General features: G+C 39.7%; 1 protein-coding gene across 4 annotated transcripts in view; it reads right to left on the bottom strand.

Annotated features, from left to right (window-relative positions):
* Positions 1-22,672, bottom strand: part of MID1 (midline 1) — a 240,402-nt gene that overhangs the window by 93,604 nt on the left and 124,126 nt on the right. For 3 of the 4 annotated variants that reach the window (XM_064708615.1, XM_064708595.1, XM_064708585.1), the window contains exon 2: positions 2,091-2,806. In XM_064708615.1, coding sequence (XP_064564685.1) covers positions 2,091-2,750 — 660 coding nt within the window. In that variant the 5' untranslated portion in view covers positions 2,751-2,806. Of the gene's footprint in view, positions 1-2,090; positions 2,807-13,276; positions 13,385-22,672 lie in introns of those variants that run through there. The other variant, XM_064708604.1, reaches the window with a different exon arrangement.

Here is a 22,672-nt window from a genome sequence, read left to right as displayed (position 1 = left end):
AAATATGTCATATATGTGGTGTAATTGGCATGACTGATGTCATCACAGGTGTTACCAACATGAAATAGGCTGCTTCATGACTAAGATGACAGGAACAGGACTTCACATGACTACCAATTGTGTGTGCAAAGGTCTTTTATGCAGTTTGGGTACAAAGAAATTCTTCATCTCAAAAAAATCATACAAATAATATAAATAATGCTAGGAGTTGTCATTCTGAGACAAGAGTTATTTGGCTCAAGTCTACACTAACCATTAAATTAGTACTTTAATTAGTCTTTAAGGTGGCTCGTGTAAAAACTTTAGTAGGCTTAGAACTTCAGTTGTCTTACTTTTAGGTTAGCTAAGCTGGGTGACATCCAATGTGAATGTTATTTATCTTTTTTAGCTTCAGAGCTTGCTGAGCCATCTTTGCACAGAAAAGACACAGATCATGAAAAAATACCCTCATTTTCTTCCTATCAACAGTACTGAGTCAAAGATCGCAAGGGAGAAGACCGACCTTTTAAAGTCTTCTTTCAATACTTGCATTATCTATGTGCAACAAGACCAGAAATGTTTACTCCTTTTTTTTTACATCATCAAAAATATGCTTATCCAGTATGTAATGTTGAAGGTCTTTCATGTTAAGTAGTGTATTCCTAATGGTATAATGCTGGAAATCAATACATTGTTATGTCACTAAATAGTAGTCCCTGGTAAGGATGTAAACTCACTGGATTAATAAAAAACACAGTAAATCCAGGCGGCTATTCACTTTTATGGCCCGGGTTAATGTTATCAACAACAAATCTATTAAAATAGCAAATTAGTTCAGAAAAAGAGAAAGCAAAAATAACAACTCTTTGGTAAATAAAAAAGTCTTTAAGAGATGAAAGGAAGTTATTAGGTCCAGGTAAAGAAGCGTCTTTCATTATGTTCATATGAATATGATGTGCATATTTGCATAGCATAGAGGCGCAAAACCTGCACAGAATGCATGTGCAGATTTCACCAGCGAGCACCTAAAGTGATCATAGACATAACTGCAGCCACACACTTTAATCTGAAAAGATTTAAGTTAGCTAAACCTATAATCCAGTGGTTTTTCCATGTTCAGAATTCTGTTTGGGAAGGCTGGCAGTTGAACCTTGCTCTCCATGCTTGCGATTTCTGGATTGCAGTCCATGTTTAAAAACACCATCCACAGCTGCACACAGGTGCACATGCAGACAGTCTGGAGGGAGCAGGTGGAGGAAAGTGGGGGATGCCTAATTCCTGCCTTGGCTCTGCAGCAGCACAGAATCAGCATGAGAGAAACGCACACCCAAGTGGGTGTGAGGTCACCTGCCTTGGCCTCAATGTTCAGCAGGAGCTCTGCCTCTGCTGGCAGCCTGGAGAGCCTCCAGAGCACCCTGAGACCTGGCTGCCGACTGCCACCTCGCTCAGGGTGTTCCTGCACAGGACCAGGCTGCGGGAGCCTCCCAGCTACCTGGCAGGAGATGCTCCAGAGGCTTCCAGAACCGTGGGAATGCTGCAAGATCAGAAACAATTTTGGCTTTGTTACTAGGATTGCACTGCCTGCGAGCCTGGTGGGAGGCAGCACGGGAAGAGCAGAGCCGGCGTTCGGCTTCCCTGGCTGGATGGGCAGCTGGCATCCCTGAAGCCAGCGCAGATAAATGCATCTCCTGTTAGTGGTGATGTGAAGGGCTTTTGAAAATGAAAGCAACCTAATGAAAAATGATCAACAGCAAAGCGTGTGCAAAGAATGCATGACATTTCAGTCTGCGTATGTGAAGTCAGCGCAAAACACTGCCAGCTGCAGGTAGGTAGGAAAATTCACCTGAACAGTACTTTGCACTGTATATTCCTTATGATAGCTTTAGAGAAAGCCAAACACAAGTGAGGAATTTCATCTTAAGTAAAATCTGGCACCTTTTACATGGTGACCAAACACACATACAGATCTTTATGTGTGTCTCATATGATTAGAGATCGCATATCTGCCTTTCCCAACTGCTGCTGGAATGAGGACTTTAGCATGCAACCAAAAGGTATTTTCCTTCCCAACCACACACTGCTTGGCTAAAAATCTGATAGGTAACACTGACCTTTAGCTTGTCATAGCGGTCACTTAAAGCTGCCACCTGATGGTCACGGTGTCGCCCGACCAGTTTACACAAGGCACAGATTAACTGGTCATCAGTCACACAGTACATGTTAACTTTCTCGTCCTCATGCTCCAAGCACATTAATCCTCTGATGTGAGAGTCCGGGATGGGCTCGATGAGACGGTGGCCGGTGAAGGGCTTCTTGTTGGGGTGAGTGGCTTTCAGGCACTCCTCGCAGTAGGACACCTCGCAGGTAACACAGGTTTTCACTGCCTCCTGGGCAGGGTCCTGGTCGCAGAACTGGCAGAGCACCTTCTCGCAGGACGACATGCTGTTGTTATCGAACGCCCGCTCCCGGCGGGTCTCGCTGGGGGAGTTGGGCCCGCTGACGGAGGCTTTCTGAAACCTGTCGATGATGTTCTGCAGGGTGACGTTGCGCTTGAGCCCGTCTAGACCGCGCTGGCTGAGGGTGATGACATAGCGGCAGGTCGGGCACTGGAAGGCGGTGATAGACTCCACCGGCTCGTTGGTGGCGCAGTGGGAGACCAGGATGCGGTGCGCGCAGTTGAAGCAGAGGCTGTGAGCGCAAGGCAGCAGCAGCGGGTCTTCAAACAGCTCCAGACAGATAGGGCAGGTCAGTTCTGACTCCAGTGTTTCCATCTTCAGGCAAAGCTTTCCTGTGGCGTCAGCGAAATCCAGGGAAGCTGATCAGCTATCTGGAAACACATGTAAAATTCGATTAGGCAAGAGAAAACATGAGGGGTCAGCCATGGGGGGTTGTCAACTTTCGCCACCGCTCCCTGGTCTATCAACCCACCATGCCGGGTGGGAGAGCAATCCAAAGTTTTGAATCTGCACATACACACGTCAAGGTATTTAAACTGTTTTATTCTATCCCCCTCTACCTTCTGTTCACTTAAGAATGAAAAAGCCCAAATGTTCTTAATTTTTTTCTCTTTTCCTTTCTCTTTTATGCAATCAAGAATGTTTCTGTGCATTATTAAAACACAAAATGATAAACTTCAAAAGCCTATTACAGCAAAATTAGATTTCTTTTGCAGATGCTGCTTTTGGGTTCACTCATCTATTAGTAAAACTTAAAAAAAAAAACCCACCTTCAATTTTGTATGACATTGTGCAAGGGTTAGTCCAGAGTATTATAACTGATAAATTTAAAATCTCTATTAGCATTGAATTATTTTATCAGATTGAATTTTTCACTTGCTACTATAGGAATAGCACAGCATTTAGAGTACATGTCTGTGTTTATTTATGTAAATATATATATGGATTTAAACACAAGGAATAATGTTTCTTACATATATATATATCATATATGCTCCTATGTATTTCAATAACACATGCAGCTGTATTTATGTACAGCTATATCTTTGTGCATATATACCTGTATATATATGCCAAAAAGTATATCACATACATGTTTGTAGTAAGATTAATATAACCACAGGAGCACAAAGTGCTGTAACTGAAATGCCTAAATGAAGATGAATTAGGTACATGCCAAACAGTAGCTTAGCCCAAATTAGTGATGATCCCAATCTCTAATACAAGAAAAGCCTCTAGACAGTAGCATAGTAAAATGTAGTGAGATAGGGAAATGTGTGAGTTGCTTAGGAGGAGTTTGTGTAAGTATCCACTTCTGTATGAGTACTCTCTACTGCTAAAACATACGAACTACGGCTTACTTTAGTGACCTTATTAAACCCCTGAAGTGGATTTGGACTAGAATCAACGATTTTTTGAATGGAGGGCATGGGATTTTCTGGAGAAGGCAGTGGTATACCCCCATCAGAGATCAACTGAAACTTCATTTTGCTTCTTTTCCTGTGCTCAGCGTTACAGAGAATGGTTTTGAAAGAGTCGCCCTACGCGACTCTCCCTGCCTAAGCTCCCGTCAAGGGCCCGTCACTGCCGCAAGCAGACGGGTCAGTGAAGCAGAAGCAAAAGCTATGCTTCACACTCACAGAGCTGTACCTCTTCACAGTACAATCTATTTAAGCTTTGTTGCTCATAACTGAGGATGGCTTCAGATGGCACAGCTGCATCGTCTTTACACTGTAAAGTCATTGTTCAGTTGTGTGAACTATTGACTCCTCCCCTGGCCAGGGAAAAAGACAGAAGGACAAGAATCCCCCACAAACAAACCTTGATTCATTAAGGGTGAGAAAAGCCCAGGGCTCATTAGCAGCCTTGGGAACCAAGCAGGCTTGAATCTTCTGTACTTCATGACAATTAGTGTGGGGAGCATGGTGGCAGTGACAGGAATGCTACCTATAACCCCAACATGAACCAAGCAAAAAGGAAAGTTCAGCTAACAGAGGCAAGGTTCAGACTTCACCATTGGTATTTAGTCCTCCTTGCTGTGTGGGAAGAGCAGCAAGGCGTCTGTTCCAGAGGTATGCCTAGAAATGAGGATACTTTGCCTCTTTGCACTAATGCGTCCTTTTATTCTGCCAAGAAATCTGAGCATTTAAAAAATGCACTGACCCCATCACAAAATTTGCTTTCCTGTATCTTCCATGATGCTAATCTTTTTTGAAATAAAGTTCAGTTTGCCAAAGACTAATTCATTTATAGCTATCCATCAGCTGCCATAATTGCATGGTGCATCTGGTCAAAATTAAATGTCTGGAAATTTAATATAAGCAGGAAGACAACTCCCTTCTCAGCCATAGCCATACAGCAGAGAAGAGATTAAAGCCTTTTCTGCAAATGAAGACCAGTTTGTCTTTCCCCCTCTTCACTCTCTGTCTCACAGAAGTCCCAAAAGATCAAAATCTCATTCACATTGTTTGAATCCCTTCCACACCACAACTGTCTACTTCATCATCCTCTTATCCTGCAGGCTGAATACTGGAAAAGGGAGAAGGGGATTTGGGTTTGGCAGGAGACAATGTTTAAAAAGACAAACTAATCATTTCTCATCTATTGGCAGCCCTGTGAAAACCTGCCAGCTTTAAAGGTTTGTTTCTCAGGACCATGTTCAGAATACAGGGCTTTCTTCTATGCTAATCTCTCTGTACAAAATTCCTTCTCCTCTTCCATGTGCCAAACAGTTTCATTCATTCTGTTTCCTTCTTAAAGCACTTTTTTTAAGCAAAGGCTTTTTTATGGTACTTATATCAAAGAGATGTATAGATAAACAGCTAGAAGCAGCAGAAAAACATTTGCATCACTGCCTCACAGAAAGATGTTTGAATCACCATCAGGGCTCTACACAAATACCACCATCTCAATTGATGACTAACTCTAATCTATCTGACCTGAATGAGCAGCAGCTGAGCCCTAACTAATGCTATTCAGTATGAGCAAGGGTGCCAAAATCTGATCTCAGACTGTAAACGTCTTGGAATAAGAACCTATCTTCCAAGGTAAACAAAGCTGAGCACACTGATAGAGACCAAAAAAATTACATTTCCCCCTTTTCTTTTGCAGTTGCAAGTAAGTCAAAACACAGCACATCTAGGACTGAATAATGAATCCTTTGAGAGCCTCTCACCAAAGACAGGCTGCATTTCTGGACAATCAAATGACTACTCTAATCCACTGAATTTCTGCTTTAACATTTAAGTGGGTGCCTAAAGTACAGATCAGTGTGCTGATGATCCAGCAACAAAATCTTTCAAACTCACTGGCCCTTGCTTTAAGGTTTCATACTGAGTTTAGGTTTTTCTTTCTTCCTTGAGAATGGTAGAGAATTCATAGCTACAGAAAACTGGAAGAAACACAACATGCATTTTTTATGTATGCATATAATATGGAATACAACTTAAGGTTGCGTTCCATATTCAACCTACCTCAAAAATTGAAATGCACATAGCCTCCAGACGCAGAAAAGAATGAAAGAATTTCAAGTACACAATTTCCTATTTGCAAAAATATGGAATTATTGTCAGAAAATTATATTACCAAAATGTTATTGAAATGACAAGAGTTATTTTTCTACCCACAGGAGGTAATTTTAAGATCAGATGTCAAAATAAAAGAGATTGACAAAAGAAATTTTATTTAAACAACAAAAATATGCTTAAGTAACTTTGAATTTGTGACATCCCCCCAGGCACATAATGATTAGTTATGCAGTATATTGTAAACATGCACTAAATAAAATCCCAACATCAGTCTAGTTCGTTGCAAGATTTTACTAACCCTAGTGGAATTAGCATCTCTGTACCTCTGCTTACAAGCATGACATATTTTGTAGGTGGCATTAACACCTTCATTTGCCAAGACATAGTCCAGCAGCAACTGGCGTAACTTCTGAGATAACAGATTTAGGAAGGAGAAAAAAGTTATTGCAGAGAATCAATTGCAATGACAGAAGAAAGGAGTGAGAATATGTGAGAGAAACAGCTCCGCAAACAACAAGGACAGTGAACTGTCCAACAAGGACTCCCCAACAAGAGGGAGGAGGTGCTCCAGGTGCAGATTTCCCTGCAACTTGAAAGGAATAAAATGAATGTGTCTTTACAAACAGATGTTGTGAATCTGCTTGTAGATAGAGCCCAAGGACTTGTAGGTAGGGAAGTAACAGGAGAAATTATGAGTTTCAGAAAATACAACCAGTGGACATGGAAAGCCGCTCAGCCAAGGTCATGCTAAATTTCTGAACTTTAAGAAGAAGAACAAAGATTTAATAGAGCTATGTTATACACAGGATGTGCGGGCGTTTGTGTGTGCATGTTAAGGGGAACACATAATAGGTGAATTGGGAAGTCTGCACCTTCCAAGTACCTTAGCCAATGGGGAAATGGAAAGAGTGATGGGGCCAGGAAAACTGGGCTGAAAAGGAGGCTGTGTCCTCCAGCAATTTGAGATCCCATGGAGAAATTCCCTATGGCCTCTCCCTTGTTCATGAATAAAGTTACTTCTGTCACGTTTTTGGACATAAACCTCTGGCAATGAGACTTTTTCCACACAAACCCATGGTGAAGACCATGATGAGGCGGGCTGTCCCCCTGCAGTGTTCCATGGTGGAGCTGAGATCCACCTGCAGCCCTTGCAGGACTTCACATGAGAACAGGTGAGTGCCAAAAGGAGTCTGTGACCCTGTGCGAAGCCCGTGCTGGAGCAGATTCCGGGCAGGACTTGTGACCCTGTGATGGACCCGTGTCGGAACAGCCTGTTCCTGAAGGACTGCACATTGTGGGAGGGACCCACACTGGAGTTTGTGAACAACTGTACTCTATGAGAAAAACTCATGTCGCAAAAGTTCTTGTAGGAACTGCTGTCTCCAATGGGATGGACCCCACACCAGAGCAGGTGAAGAGAGTAAAGAGCCCTTCATCTGATAAGGAAGGAGTAGCAGAAAAATGTGATGTACTGACTGCAACCCCCATTTCCCATCTCCTACTGCTGCTAGGGAGAACAAGCAGAAAAATCAGAAGTGAAATTAAGCCTGGGAAGAAGGGGTGGAGGAGAAGGTATTCTATTTCTCATTGCCTGATTCTGATTTCATGGATAAAAAGTTAAATTAATTTTCCCAAGTTGATTCCATTTTGCCTAGGACAGTAACTGGTGAGTGATCTCTCCGTGTCCTTACCTTGACCCATCAGCCTTTTGTATTGTATTTATTTTCCTTGCTCAGCTGAGGAGAGGAGTAACAGAGCAGCTTTGGTCGGCACTTGGCATCCAGCCAGGGTCAACTCACCTCAAGTATAAAACTACACTTATAAATGAATGTGTCAAAAATTCTGGTATACTGAGATCACTTTTGGTCAGTAAAACACTACAGAATTCTCCCCACACTGAATAAATCCCTAGCTACTACAATAATGTGGGCAGGCAATGTTATAGCATGCCACACAGTGTCTCCTTCTATTCCAGTTGGTCCTACAACCTTCAGGAGAGGTGAGAACAGAATCCACCAGGAGTGGAAAAGCAGTGGGAAACCATGTCCTACAAAACTTCACTTTCTACTTTTGTAAAGGTGGAGCTCATGCCATGAATAAAGCTGTTTCATTTCAATTGCAGTGAACTCAGTCCTGTTGCAGGAGGAAGAAGCTGTAGGCCATTCTAGAAATTTCAAGAACCTTACTAACAAGTAGCACTGGGTAAAAGAGTTGGACTGGTGACATGTTCCAAAATTCCTTGAAAATCCTCTCTGGTAGAATCACAGTTTGCAGTGGCTTGGTGAATTATAGGCAAAATATGCCTAAACAGGCCTGAATAGCATTTTTTGTAGTCATGTTTTCTAACAATTTACTGTGATAAGACTGCTATGGAATGGCTGTTAGAGTAAGGCCATTTCAATCCTGGTCCTCCAAACTCATATACAGGATGGACACAAGACCACTGGCTATTTTAAAGATTGAAGACTAAGATTTTTGTTGAAAATACTTGGCAACTTTTTCAGATAGAAAATGGAATTTATTAAAATGCCATTATACGAATATGAAAAGAAATGTAATACAAAATAGAAGTATGTAATGCAATAAAATTAGTTATGCTTGCATACATGTGTCCATACATGTATGTATCCTAGGTTTACAGTACAAGGGGAATTGCAGTGAGCACCCACACTATTCCTGAGTAATCCATGGAATGCTTAAGCAGTTTACTACCATAATACAGAGCTGTAGTTTTCAAAGTCACAACATTTTTCTGTTAAGTGCACAATGAAAGTAAAGTGACTATCTTTTGTTCTTGTGATAAAACTGCTACAGGCTATAAAAAAAACATTCAGCTTTCAATTCTTCTGTTAACAGTAAAAAAAAAAAAAAGAATTTTAACATTTTCTATCATTTTCTAGGATATAAACAAAATTGTCTGGGGAATGACTTTTCTTTCCAACAAGTGAATGTGATTGTTCCTTCCACAGCCCATTCAATCAACATTTCAAATGCAATCAAACCAATGAACTCCTGCATAGCCTAGGTGGTCCTTAGTCCATGACAGATTTTACCTTCTGCAGCGCAGATATTGAAGCTTGTGGGTACCCATGATGTTAGCAATTGCCAACAGCACAGCTACTGAGATATTCATGTAAATAGTGGTTTGTGTCAGTAGTGCAAAAAGAACTAATAATCCAACATCAGATTTGTTTTTAGAAATGTTTAATGGAAACTACTGTAGCAGTAAACCAAGCAAGCTGCACACACCCTGAAGCAAGCAAATACTTGTTTCCCCACTGGCTTTTATCAAAGCAGTGAGAACTGATAAATATTCAAAGGATAGTGTCTGTTCAACAGCTCCTGATATGCAAAAACAAATGATCAGCATGCAAGAAAATTACTAGTTCATCCTATTCATACATTTTCATTGGCAGAAGTATTATCATCTGCCTTGTCTAGAAGTTACATGCAGTGTTTCCATAATGTTGAGAGAGTTGTTTGCAACATTTAAATTATATCAATACAGGAAAAGCACACCTGCTATGCTGTTTACAGTGTTATAAAGCCTTGACAACATCCCTTTCTGGTTGAAACATATGCTAGTAGGAGAATGTATTTTTGAAAAGATGAATCCTCTTAAGTTATTCAGTGAGACAAGAACATCTCACAGAATTAAGGTTTTGGCACAACATCATATGTTCCTGCTCATGGGAGATAAAACAGTAAGTAAGGCTCAAAAACTAACATACTACAAAAAAAATCTTGACCTGTAAATCCCAAAGCAATTAATCAGTTGCTGATTCAGTATGATATACAGTAATATATTAGATATAATATTACATGTGCACATAAACCTACACTACAATATACTTGGAATGCTTTTTAGTCTTTATTTTTCATGTTCTTGCAACTCTTTTATCTTTACATTCTTTACATAGCAGATTTAATATTTCTCAAAATTCTTCAGGGGAAGGAAAGCAATTAATTGTTTAATATTTAGCATACGGGTATCAGCACTGACCTCCAATTAAATTTAGGGTTGAGGGTCTGTTCCAAAAATCTCCTCAACTAAATTCTAACTCTACATTTGAGAAAATGGCATTTATTCTGGGACATATCATTGCTGTATAGGAACAAATATCAAGTTCATGGCTTGGTCTGACACTGGCAGCATGGAAAACAACAAATGGAGCAACCTCAAAACTTACCAAAGGGGACAAATTGCTTTGTACCACACCACTCCTTTTTCCTCACTCATTTCAAGCTAACAGCTTCCTTGATATAGATGCCACTCCACAACAAAAGGAAGGAAAAATAATTTTACCCACCCAAACCCACCGGTTTTCATAAGGTTTTGGTTGCAGGGTAGAGCTGGAAATCTCCCACATTTTCCCAGCTTGTGCAATGCCTTAGGTGACACAGTACACCCTGAATTTTAACATAGACTATACAGCAACAGAAGCACTCAGAAACTGTGTTTTCCAACACATTCCTTCTAGTCACAATGGGTCACACAGAGATACGTTGGTGCAGCTTGGAAACTCTGTAGCTGTTAAGCTACTGTGAGTTTTCAGAGGTGGCAGAAAGAAATTCTTGCATTCTCTTCCCACCAAGTTGTTCTATGAATTCCTTCCCCACAGCTAAGTAAAGGGAATCATGGGTCCTAAAGTTCACAATCACTGTCTTCACCTAGATAATCACTTTTTAATTTCTCACAGAAGGACAGCCTGCTATTCTTATGCTTTCTTATCTAAGAGATATCTTTCTTATCTGGGTCTGCTTTCTTATCAGAGAGAGCATTTAAAGTAACAGCAATAATTCCCAGGAACTGGTACAGATATAAAGATGTGACCTCAACCATCACATAGGGCTCTGAACTTAAACTACCTGCAAGATATATTTTTTGATAAACTAAAACTCCTTATATTTATAATCACATTACAATACATCACAATGTATTGTGAGTGTTATACGAGTGTGTGTGTATATGAGAGTATTATGTATATGTATATGAGAGTATTCAGTGTATATGAGAGTGTTAACCTCTCACTGTCCTGTTCCCTGATCCTCATATGCAATCCTCAAAAAAGCCTAGAAAATATTTTTTTAAAGGAATGAACACATATTCATAGAGTTCTACTCTGCAAATTTACAAAGAATATAAAGAGATTCTAGCTATTGCAAAAAAAACCCAAAACCCCACCCTACTGTCCAACACTGAAGAGCCCCTTCTAATTTATGCCTGCTGTACTCTCAGTACACTGAACTCCCTAAGATCATTGGTGTATTTAAAACTCAAGATTTTAATTAGGTCATTAATGAGCTGTGAACCATGGCAAGATGGAAGATAAGGAACAAATCATATCTGTGGTCTGAAGGTTATCTGTTTTAGATCCCTGACAGAAACATCTCACCACTGGAGGGAACACCCAGCTCAGGCTTCCTGGATCTGAAAATCATAAAATGGGAATCAGCAGGAGGACTACTCCATTAAAAGGAAAATCTTCACCCAGGCCCTTGCCGGACCCTGAGTCCAGTTCTGAGAGGAGTGGGGACATCTTGTGCCTTACTGGTGTCACCGGGGCCACCATGGGCACGTTTCTGCCACCACAGCTTGGGGTACCAGGCTCCTGTTCACCATTAGCAGGAGGATTTTTAGGAGCATTCTTCAGCTCAGTAGTCCAGAACAGAAATCTGCAAGTCCCTGTTAGCAAATCACTAAGTGAAAAAATATGAGAATGCAGTCCTTCTCTCTTGCTGCACAGTGGTACCTAAATGCAAGTGGTGGCTTTCATCTGAACAGGTCTCCATGGGGTCCCTTGGAAATCAATGGAAAGTAATGGTCATCTCTAAAGCCATCTGATTTGGACTACATGAATTTTTCTTAAGTATTAAGTGATCTGTGCTTTCTAGATCTGTTTATTTTATTCCAGGTATGAAAGAAACTTTAGAATCTAAGAAATTAAGACTACATCAACTAACAAGTAACTCTTTCCAGTGCTCTTGAGCTTTAAAAAGAGAAAATAGAGAATCTAACATCTATTTTTTATTGTTATGTGCTCAATGATCACGTGTTCAGCCAAATTTGCTTCCAATAAATATCTTCAAATATGCTTAATTTCTATTGTTCTCTAGTTAAAAATCCAAGAGGAAGCAAAGAAAATTGAGTTGAATTGCAGGAGAATGATCCCAGAGCAACCTCTTTCCAGCTGACACCACTGAGCAGGGATTTTTCGGGATTTGGACAGTTCTACTTCTAAATTACTGTACCAATATCATCAACAGGCCTCTCAAATAAAAGGTTCTTAACATCATTCACAAAATAGCTTAGTAGCTTTTAAGGGAGAATGGAAACAGAAAACAATAGCTTAATTATTACATTCCTTTAGATGCTCTTCATCAAAAAAGCGTCATAGTTTATCTCAAAAAAAAAATAGAACAAAATTGTACATTTCCTGTCAGCTGGCAAGCAGGTCAGTGTTACTGTAATAACTAGAGTAGCACTTGAGAAAGAGTTACTGGTATGCATCTGCTCAGCTTCCAGCTTCTTATTCCAGCAGCTTCATAAGTACCTATTATCAAACATCACTGAATGTCATCTTATCCTCAGACAACTGTTTTTCTTGAAATACTTTACTGGGAAAATCACCCGATGACTCTGTACCTATGAGCTATACATGCTGCTGATTCTCCTAAATGTATGCTGCATTTTGTGGGCTTTAGTGGATATAGAATTTGCATGCAAAATAACCGTAGTGACCAGACCATCAGTGTGAGCATATTGGTGCCAAATGTACATCCTTGGAAAAAACATCACCTCTCAGCCATCATACTTGAAACATGGCATTGCTTTAGGTTATGTAACTTCACCATTTACAAATAAATAAATGGAATTTGAAAGACTTTGCTCAAGGACTGAAGCAGGCATCAGGGAATGATTGTATTCTTTAAATTTTTCTCATGTAAACATGTATCTCAGCCTTCATCTGTTATTTTAAAAACAGAATTATAATGTTCCAGATGTTGTTAACACTATGCAGATGCTAATCCCCCTTTATCTCTCTAACTGGTTTTATGACAAATAACAAGACAATAAGTCCTTGTTTGAAAACACGAGATGAAAAATGTTCCATTTTTTTCCAGACTTTCCAGTACCAAAAAGATAATTCATCACAGCAACAGAGCAAACCTCAACTCCTCCCTAGGACTGCTAAACACATTATAAAATACTTCCTAAATTAGGCAAGCATACACATATGCTTGCCTAATTTACATAGGTCACATACACATACACATACACAGTCCCGCAAAGCCACCCAGCCGCATACCCACCGCTGGATCCCGCCCTACATCTTCTGTGGGCAGCATGGCTGCGGAGACAGGGAGCACGCTGACCCTCCAGGAACCACCAGCAGCCCAGCTGGGACAGGCAGCAGAGCCCAGCACTGCCCCAGTAATCCTGTGGCAGCACCGACTGCGTCTGCAACTGCAAGACAGTTGTGACTGAAACACAACAGGAAAATCTCCCCTACAATTGCAGGAAAACCCGCTCCACCTAACTGCCTCCGCCAGGATCCCAGCTCCTGAGGCCAGCCCTTCGAGCTGCACCCACAGCAAAACACCTCCTCTGCCTCCCAAGGGCCAGCCGTGGCGGGCCGAAGGCAGGGAGAGATGGATCCTCCTGCAGAGCATCCAGCCAGGGCTGTGCTGGGACAGTGCCGACCCACGGCTCGGGTGAGGCCGAGCTCAGCCCTGGGGCAATGAGCCCAGAGCGGGGCGGGCAGCACCCGGCCCTGTGAGGGAGCCCAGCTTGGCCTGGCCAAACCTGCCACGCCCAAAAGGAACAGTGTCACCCTTGCTGGCCTCCAGAATGGCACAACTCTGCACGACAGACCTGTGGCAAATAATCACTTTTTTTCCCCTGCTTTCTCCAAATCTTATTTAAAAATATAACAGTGCAAAGTCTAGCGGGAGTTTGCTGAAAGTGGGGACAATTTGAGAGAGTACAGCACCTGTGTGATAGACTTCCTACAAACACCACAGAGACCCTACTGCTTTGAGATTCACCAGGTGAAACACAAGGTGATAGCAGTTGCCTTTTTTTTTTTTTTTAATTTTATCCTAACTTGTATGTAAGCAGCAAACTGCAGCAGGAAACTGGAAATGCTTAACCAAAGTGCCCAGGAGGAATCCTGACTGAGTCACACCAGACATTTGGTCTCCAACAAAGGTGTTAAAAAATCACACAAAGTGGAAACAGCAGGAAAGAATTGCTTCCTTGTGTTCTCCGTTTTTCATGTTGCAATGCCCTCTTTCATACAATGGTAACACAACAAAGTGAAACAAAACATACCTCAGACATCTGAGCATAAAATTGCAAACCCACACTTGTCTTCGGTTTTTCTTCCATGGAAGAGCCTGCACTTTGTTCTTTTGAAGCAATAAACAATTGTTGTGATTATTTAATTTCCTATTCATTTCATTTCCTTGAAACAATAGACCAGAGACCTCATACAAATGCACGTTCTTCATAAGGTTTTTAAAGCTTTTTGCTGGCAACATCTGTTAACTTGTGTGTGGAATAGCAGCTTCTAACAGGCAAACTGAGCATGCAGAAATCAAGTCAGATGTGCAGAGGGATTATGATTATTAGAACCCTTTTCCATGATATTGAATGTCCATGGATAACCTACAGTCAAGTCAAGTTATAAGCATCCCAGTAGGAGCCACAGCACAAGTCCTAGACAGAAGAATTTTAGATTCCTCAACACATATCCTGTCCTTGATTTTTCATTAAACAGCATCAGTAATTTCTTTGGACTGTCTGTCCAGCCATGCTGGCTTATACTCATCCAGACGCATTTGTGATCAACCAGCTCAAAGGATTCTTGATTCTGTGATTATCAGGGGCTGCCCTGCTGCTCTTTTGTCCACGCTATAGCTAGTCTGCCTTTTCATGCCCTTTGCTTGCAGCAACCAGCCACAGTCTGAAGCAGTTTCAATGAAAAAAACATCTTATATTTAAATTTTCTTCTTAATCAATCATAAAAGTGACACCAATCATAAAAGTGATACCAATTCAAACAATCTCAATTTTGCTGATACATCTGCCTTAATTACTGCATAAGTTTTATTTAGTTTGAGGATAGCACTGTATGTGTTAAAATAGACAACACAGTGAGATTTCATAGAGCTGAGTATCCCTATGTGATGGTTTGTCAGCAAAGGCTTCAGAATATTCTCACTGCTTATGCACTTGTATGCACATATACACATGTATACAAGTGAATAATTATGAGTTCAAACCCATGGTCTCATGAAGTTGTACCTGTGTCACTTGTGATGCTAGTTATCATTCAAAAATCTTACCTTAATATAATGAAATCATCTAACAAATATCCTCTGCCACACTAATTTCCCTTCTTTCACTTTTCAACTCAAGTGTAAACTATAAAATAGATGTCTTCTAACCTTCCTCCTCTTCAATATCTATTGAAATTCATTAAAACCTCAGTAGAAGTGTCTTTAGACATGAAGCTGGGTTCTCATATAGCACAAGGACTGAGATACATGACTGAATATAATCAAATTACCACAGTTTAACAAGATAACATCTCTAGTGCTCAGAGCCAACACAGCTGTGCATTTGTGTTCTTATGATCCCCACCAAGAGCTTTGGAAACAAAAGTTACTTCAGCACCAATAGCTCCTTTCTGCTGAAACTTAGCACCTTCACCACAGAATCAGTACATTAAATGCTGAACCACAGCTTGTGTGTTTCTGTCCATGGTATAAACTACAAAAAATGATTGCTTAAGGTGTGTATGGTTGCAGTAAGTTACAGCAGTGAAAAGAAGTGTGTAGCTTATGACAGTTATTTCTTAAACGATGCCAAAATATTCACTAGATATCAACTGGCAATGTCCCTGGCTCAAACAGGAGGTGAAGAAATTCAGTCCAAGACTCTGAGCTAATATATTACTAGAGAGATAAGTTATTGTATCTAAATTTAATATAGCTTAAGGCTAGGAGACTTAAAGAAAATCCATCTATTGACTCTATGCAAAATTATTCTTTCATCATGTGTGAGTCCCAAAATTATGTATTTCTGATGCCAGAATCACCAAAATGTGTCCATTTGCTGTGCAGCCACTGTTTCTGCCAAATTCAGTCAGCTCCTCATGTTAAAAGTTTGATCATCAGGATGCTGTTGTTTAGGGAAGCATTATGAGTATCATACTTTGCATTCTGCATGCCTCACAGCCCTGCTTTGCAGTTACAGTGTTATTCTGGTTACAATGCTCCTGGCAATCAAGAAACAGAGCACCTTAGGGGCTGAAGCAGATCAGTAGAATAGAAACAAGCAACTGCCCAGTTAGGTTACAAGAAACCCCGTTTCCAGAAAATATTCAAAGTGCTAGAAAAGGACAATACAAGGACTGATGGGGAGAAGCAACTTAGATGGGGCTCAAAATCATAATCCAATCTTAATCCTGAAATTCACCAACCCACAAGCACCCAGGACAGCTTTTTGCTGGGTTCCTTTGTGTTACTTGTAAGTCAGACATAGATGTTTTCATAGATAAAAACAGTTGGACAGTTGGTTCTTGAGAAAGCTAAAAAGTAAGATTTTTCTCTTGCTAGTTTGGAAATACTAATATGCAGTTACCAAATGTCATTTTTACTGCCTTGCCTTCTGCCCTCAAAAGAGAATTCTCTATGCCACTCCTTCAACATGCAGAACAGAAATACAATCTTTCTTTTATAGTTCATTTTCTGTGCAATTTTATCTTATTTTGATGGACAAGGAACATAAATTTTTAGATTGATAGGTGCTGCTGCCGGGCACTTGTTCCAAACAATCAGTCCACTGTCTTCAGAAAGCAGATACCATAGTGTAGTATAATGGATCCTATTGAAACTGTAATATTAACAAATGGAAAAAATACACTAATGTCTGCAGTTTATAACTTTTCCACAGGCAAGAACAATCACATAAATTACTTGTTCTATGTACAGCTAATCATATGATTCTCTGATGAAGGAAATCAACAACAGTGGATGGGTTAAAAATAGTGTCTCCTCAGTCTTTCCTCTCTTGCCATATGGTCAGTCAGCACAGAGCGGCTGATCCAAATGACATTAGAAACTCACATTTTTCTGAACAGGGCCAGAGGAAGAGCAGCCTCATTGCTGTTCTTAGCAGCATGTCTGAGATATAGGGATTTCCTGCTCCAGGCAAATAGCTTCAGTACATTTCTGACTAGCCACATCCTCTGCTCAACCCAAGTGAAGGAATTGGAGAAAATACAGTGCCCTCCCCTCAAGTCAGTATCTGCACCTTGCAATTCTCTTTTTACACACTAAGGACATAAAAGGAAAAAAGAAAGGCAGTCTGGCTTTTTGGAAAAATTAAGAAATATCATGTCATCAGGAGTGAGTCATGTGATACAATTTGAGCAATTTCTTAGTATGAAATTGTTTCATATGAATGCTAAGTGCTAAGTCTCCCTCAAACAGATGTTTATTATTAATTGCTCTTTGAGCTTTAAGTCTCCTCTGGTGTCACTGATGCAACTCTTAAGACATTGATGGGTCACTGTATGCAGGTATGCCATTTTCCCCTAGCGCTTCATTTGTATCTAAATATCATTTGAATTTGAACCAATAAGCCATACTATAAATGACTCACCACTGAGGCTCTTTAGAGAAAGGCAAAACTTTCAACAGCAGCATGGGATTCTAAAATACTTTATGCCTTGCTCAAGGCGAAATATTTAGTATTTGATTCATATTTGAATAGATTATAAATTGCTCTATCAAATATCATATTTCCCCAATTTCAACAAAAGCATATCTTACTAAACTTCAAAGTAAGCCACAAACAAAAAAAATCCCCTTGCTTAGAATGTACAGCAGCTGCTTGTAAATTTGAGGGAAGGTGAGGCAGAGAAAGGGAAAAAGAGAAGCTACTCCCACTGCTACACAGAACTTGCTCTTAACAATTCCTTGTGATCAATGAAGCCTCTTGCTCAGTGCTGCATTTTGGATTTTGGAATGGCTCTGTTCTAAATTGTTAGACTGACAATACAGCATCTAATTTGTGAATTTGAATTCTAGTCTGACCCCCTAAATCATGGAGGGAATGATCAGAGCAGGAGTATGAAAACATCAATTGAACCTGACGATCAAAACTACCGAAATAAGATTTGAAGAATATCAGTGTGCAAGGACATGTTTAAAAACAGAGAGGGGGGAGGGGGTAAACTAACCCAGTCAAAAGCACAGGAACTTGATCCTTTTTATGTTTTCTCCTGCAAATATCCAAAAGTATTGTTTACCCTTTCAATCATGGAAGGTTTTGTATTGAAAAGATAAGAAAATTGTTTTCTTTTCCTTTGTTGTTAACTGCTTTTTAGCAGTATGATGCCAAAACAAACTTAAGCTGATAGTTACTAAATGTGAAACTTGAAGTTTTTAAACACATCTTCTGAAGTCTAAGTCTCTTCTACAGTATTGAAAAGGCAATTAACCCTAAAATGTGGAGAGGCTATTGGGATCTAAAAGCTAGACTGCCTTAAAACTTTTGGAAGGTTTAGAGATCAGTCTTAATTTTGAGGCTCTTGGCTACATCTAAATTCTCCACTGTTTTATATTAAAAAAATTATGGGTTTTTTAGCAAAACAGGTAGATTAGTGTCTTTGGTGGAGATGTTTTACAAAGAGCATGTCCAATTATGGTTTCCCTCTATGTGATCCAATTCTGAAAACCGGGATAAAGACTTCACTTTAACGAACTTGACAGACACTGCCTGAATCTGTTCATGTTTTTATACCATGGCCACAGGAAACTGCATTAGAGAAGAAATTTAAATTTGTTTTCTTAAGCATTGAAATATAGCCCTTAGTATTATGGGAAGATTATGTGGTATTCATGAGCAGTGGTATGAATGCACAGTTTCAGTAATTACAAGTGTATTTTAGCCTCACACTCAGCTCCCACTTTTGCTGAAACTTCAGCTCTGTTTCCAACCAGAACCATAGTTCAACAGCTTTCTTTTGAAGGGAACATCTTACTGAAAACAGTGTGGCAGTTGCTCTGCAGACACTAAGAGATAGCATCAGATACAAGAATTTCTTGGGAATGCTAAATAAAGTTAAGCACATAGACAAATACTTAGAGGATTAGAACCAAACTATTTTATGCTAATGAAATAATCTTTGGTCCTGAGGGTATTGTCTATTGTCTTCCAGACATATTCATATATAAACTGTACCAGGATATTTTAAAATAAATGAGGATCATTAACAAATTAAAATGAATAGCCTTGAAAAGTATTAGTAAAGCTGTGCCTTTTAATAGAGAACACTAACTTATGAAAAACAAAGCAAAGCATCAGAGAACTCAAAACCTTACTTACCACCACAGGGTCTGTTAAGTGAATTAATTGCCTTTTAGATTTCCAAAAATTTCAGGATAGAGACCCTTGATGTGCAGAGAAACATTTACACCCTTTTGTTATTTTTCTAATAGTTTGTCAAGTGAAGAGTCAAGAGAATAACTATTTACAAATGCAAGTGTGCAAAAGAAAAATATTCTGGATATTCAGTGCTCTCACTGGAAAACAAATTGCTTAAAGCATAAAAATTATATACTTAGTCTACAGTTAGTTCTAAGACTAATTCTTGTAACATCACATAAGATGAATTTAAACACAGACCGTCAGAGACTGCTACAGAAAACATCTCCACAAAGGCAGGCCTTGCCAGTTATGTATGATTTATTGGTGGATTCAGGTTTTTTTGATTCTCCAATGAAATATAAATCACTGTAACCCCTTATGTACTATTTTTGTTGCACTAATTGCCTGTTCATCTGATTTCTCTTCCATTCAAAACCAAAGTGGTTTGTATTCACAAACCGATATGGATTGCAGAGAACATTCTTACAAAGTTCAAGTTTTAATTAATGAGCCACAAGAGTCAGGAACACTTGTTAAACAAATATCTCTAATTAATCCCATCAATTAGTCTCCCTCTAAGTACTCCTGATCTGCAAGAAATTAAATAAGCACCAAGTCCTGGACAACACAGCAATCACTTTTTTCCTATTTATTATTAAATCTCTAATTATCTGGCAACTTTCCTCTTGTGTCATACTCTATTCCTTATTTTCTTGACAGTCTTCTTCAGGGTGGTGCACCTGCATCTAGACCAAAAAAAGCACAACTGACTGTCAAATTTCAGATTAAGGACTCGTGCAAATATTCTTTCCCATCACCCTGAAAGAAGAGTCTGTCACTCAGAGTTGAAGGCTCTCCAGAGCTCCTGCAGTTCTCAGTACCACTATCACTATAGTCCATACAATGGAGTTTTCCCCAAAAGTAATGCTGACAAACAGATGAAGAAAGAACATATTTTTTGTTGGAAAGGATGTATTTTTTAATATAATATTTTATATCTTTCTGTTCTTCAAAAGAATCTCCTACTACTGTAACCTATCAAAAATACAGTGTAAATTATAACTAAAAGCATTGTAAGAAACTGTGCTTTTGTATTCAAGCAAGAGAAAAGGAAAAACCTTAAATAAAAGCTAAGTCTAGCAGGTAAGCCAAAGAACAAAGGCCCCCATATGACTCAAGAAAAAACCCAAAGCAGATGGCTATTAAGCAGTAGCAATATCTTTAGGGAGGAATTTTTATGAAACTTCCAGGTCTTGAGCATGATATTTTTCAGACTAAAAGGAATGGCGAAGTCCTTTAACTGGTAGGGGTGTTATACTTCAAGTTTCTGTGAATGAACAGGGCATCACACAGGCAATATATTTTAAAAGCTAAAGTTCCTACAGGACTAGTATTAACATACCACAGAATACCAGCTGAGAATAATACATATTGCAGCCATTAATTTTAATCTCCTTGAACCTGAGATTTTTAATGCAGATATATAATTTCATAGGGAGCAGTCACACTAGATTAACAAAATGTTCTCTTCAGTTACCATGGAAAGGCTATGTCCCATAGAAGATGGGTGAGGTAAAAGAAAACTGAGGAACAAACCTATTACTGACTGATCCTCTCCCAGGAATACCCACTCTGACATGGTGGAACAGCCATCCATGTGCCCATCTTCCATTAGTTCCTCCTTTGAAAGCCTTTTTATCCTCTTGCCCTTTATAACATGCTCTTGCAGTGATATCCACAGCCAGTTTTAAGTTTTGGACTTGCCGAGCAATAATTTAACAAATCTCCTCCAGACAGAAACCAGGAAAAAAACTTTCCCCCCCAAAACCCCATTGCTATTAGTGCTTTACATAGTGAAGATTCAAAGAATTGGGATCTTGACTCTATGCTTTTCATATTTGTTTGAAATTCAATTTTCCATTCCAGGTAACATTTATTTGCCACAACTATCATCAATTTATTCTACCTATCTCTCTTCAGAGCAAATAGACAAAGCACAAGTCCCTTGAAAACAAAGTTACTGGGCCGTTTTCAGTTGCCAGTAGAGACAGCAGCTATGCTATGCAATTTTCCTCTCCACTTGTCAGTCCTGTATATATTATCAGCTCAGGAATGCAATAACTTCTTTTCTTCTCTTTTCCTTTCCTACCTTCTTGATCTAATTAATGCCAACCAGAATAAACGTGTCTTTGTGAACTAGTCAGACATAGCAGTGGCTGCTCAGGGTAGCAGCTCCAGGTGGCAGCTTGTGTCCCTCCAGATTTCACAAAGCAGCCAAACAGGTTCAGCAACATCTGACATCTGAGCATGACTTGGGGGGAAAGAGAGGAGGGGGAAAAAAGACAAGACAGGCAAAACAACCCACCTTTGGATCACTTTGCACTTATGTCTACGAATCTGTTATATATTCAATTGTATAAATACAGATTTTTGTTTAACAATGAGAGAATAATTCAATTTTTTTTTTTCTGTAAGAAGCAAAAGGAATCCACTCAAAAGCCTGAATAATGGACACAGTGCACTTATTAAACAGCAGCCAGCCTACAGAGACTTCTTTTCTGGGAAACCAATCTGGCTGGCAGCTAACTCTCCCTGACAGGAGACACACTGTATTAGTCTTAAAACCACATACTCTTATAGGTGGACATAAACTCTTATATAAGGACATAAACATCACATTTTCTAACTACCTTTGTTTCCTGCTGGATCAATCTAATAGTATCTTCTGCCTGCATGTGTCCTAGGTGAAAAAATCCTCCAAGCAGAACATGAACACTCATCACCTCCCTTCCAGCAACAAGAAATGATGAAAAGATGTTGCATTACTTGAGATGCTGGAGAAAAGAAGTAGCTACAATATACCAGAAAGAACAGCTTGCTGTCACTGGGAGTTAGAGCAGATCAGTTACATCCCATGAGACTCGTGTGTAAAGGGCTCTTCTCCTGCACCGAGTTTTGCAGTTGTTTTCTACCCCTTCCAATTTCTTTGTCAGCACAGAGATCCACACCCAAAATGGTGTCAGAATCATCATCTGCCAGGGAGTCACACCTGGAATAGAAATCCGTTATTTGATTTATTCATTCCATTATAAGATTTCTTGCAGCTTCTTTTTCCACTTTCACTTAGGAAAATCAACTTCAGTGATCTCTAATGCAAGATTTCTTGCAGCTTCTTTTTCCACTTTCACTTAGGAAAATCAACTTCAGCAATCTCTAATGCCACAGACAGGATGAGTCAGATTAGTGTGGGATGCCTATATAGTCCA

This window comes from Zonotrichia leucophrys, chromosome 1 (assembly GCF_028769735.1).
Source record: "Zonotrichia leucophrys gambelii isolate GWCS_2022_RI chromosome 1, RI_Zleu_2.0, whole genome shotgun sequence".
In the NCBI taxonomy this organism is placed as follows: Eukaryota; Metazoa; Chordata; class Aves; order Passeriformes; family Passerellidae; genus Zonotrichia; species Zonotrichia leucophrys.
The sequence above is the reverse complement of the archived record's forward strand: the minus strand, read 5'-3'. Positions and strand labels throughout refer to the sequence as shown.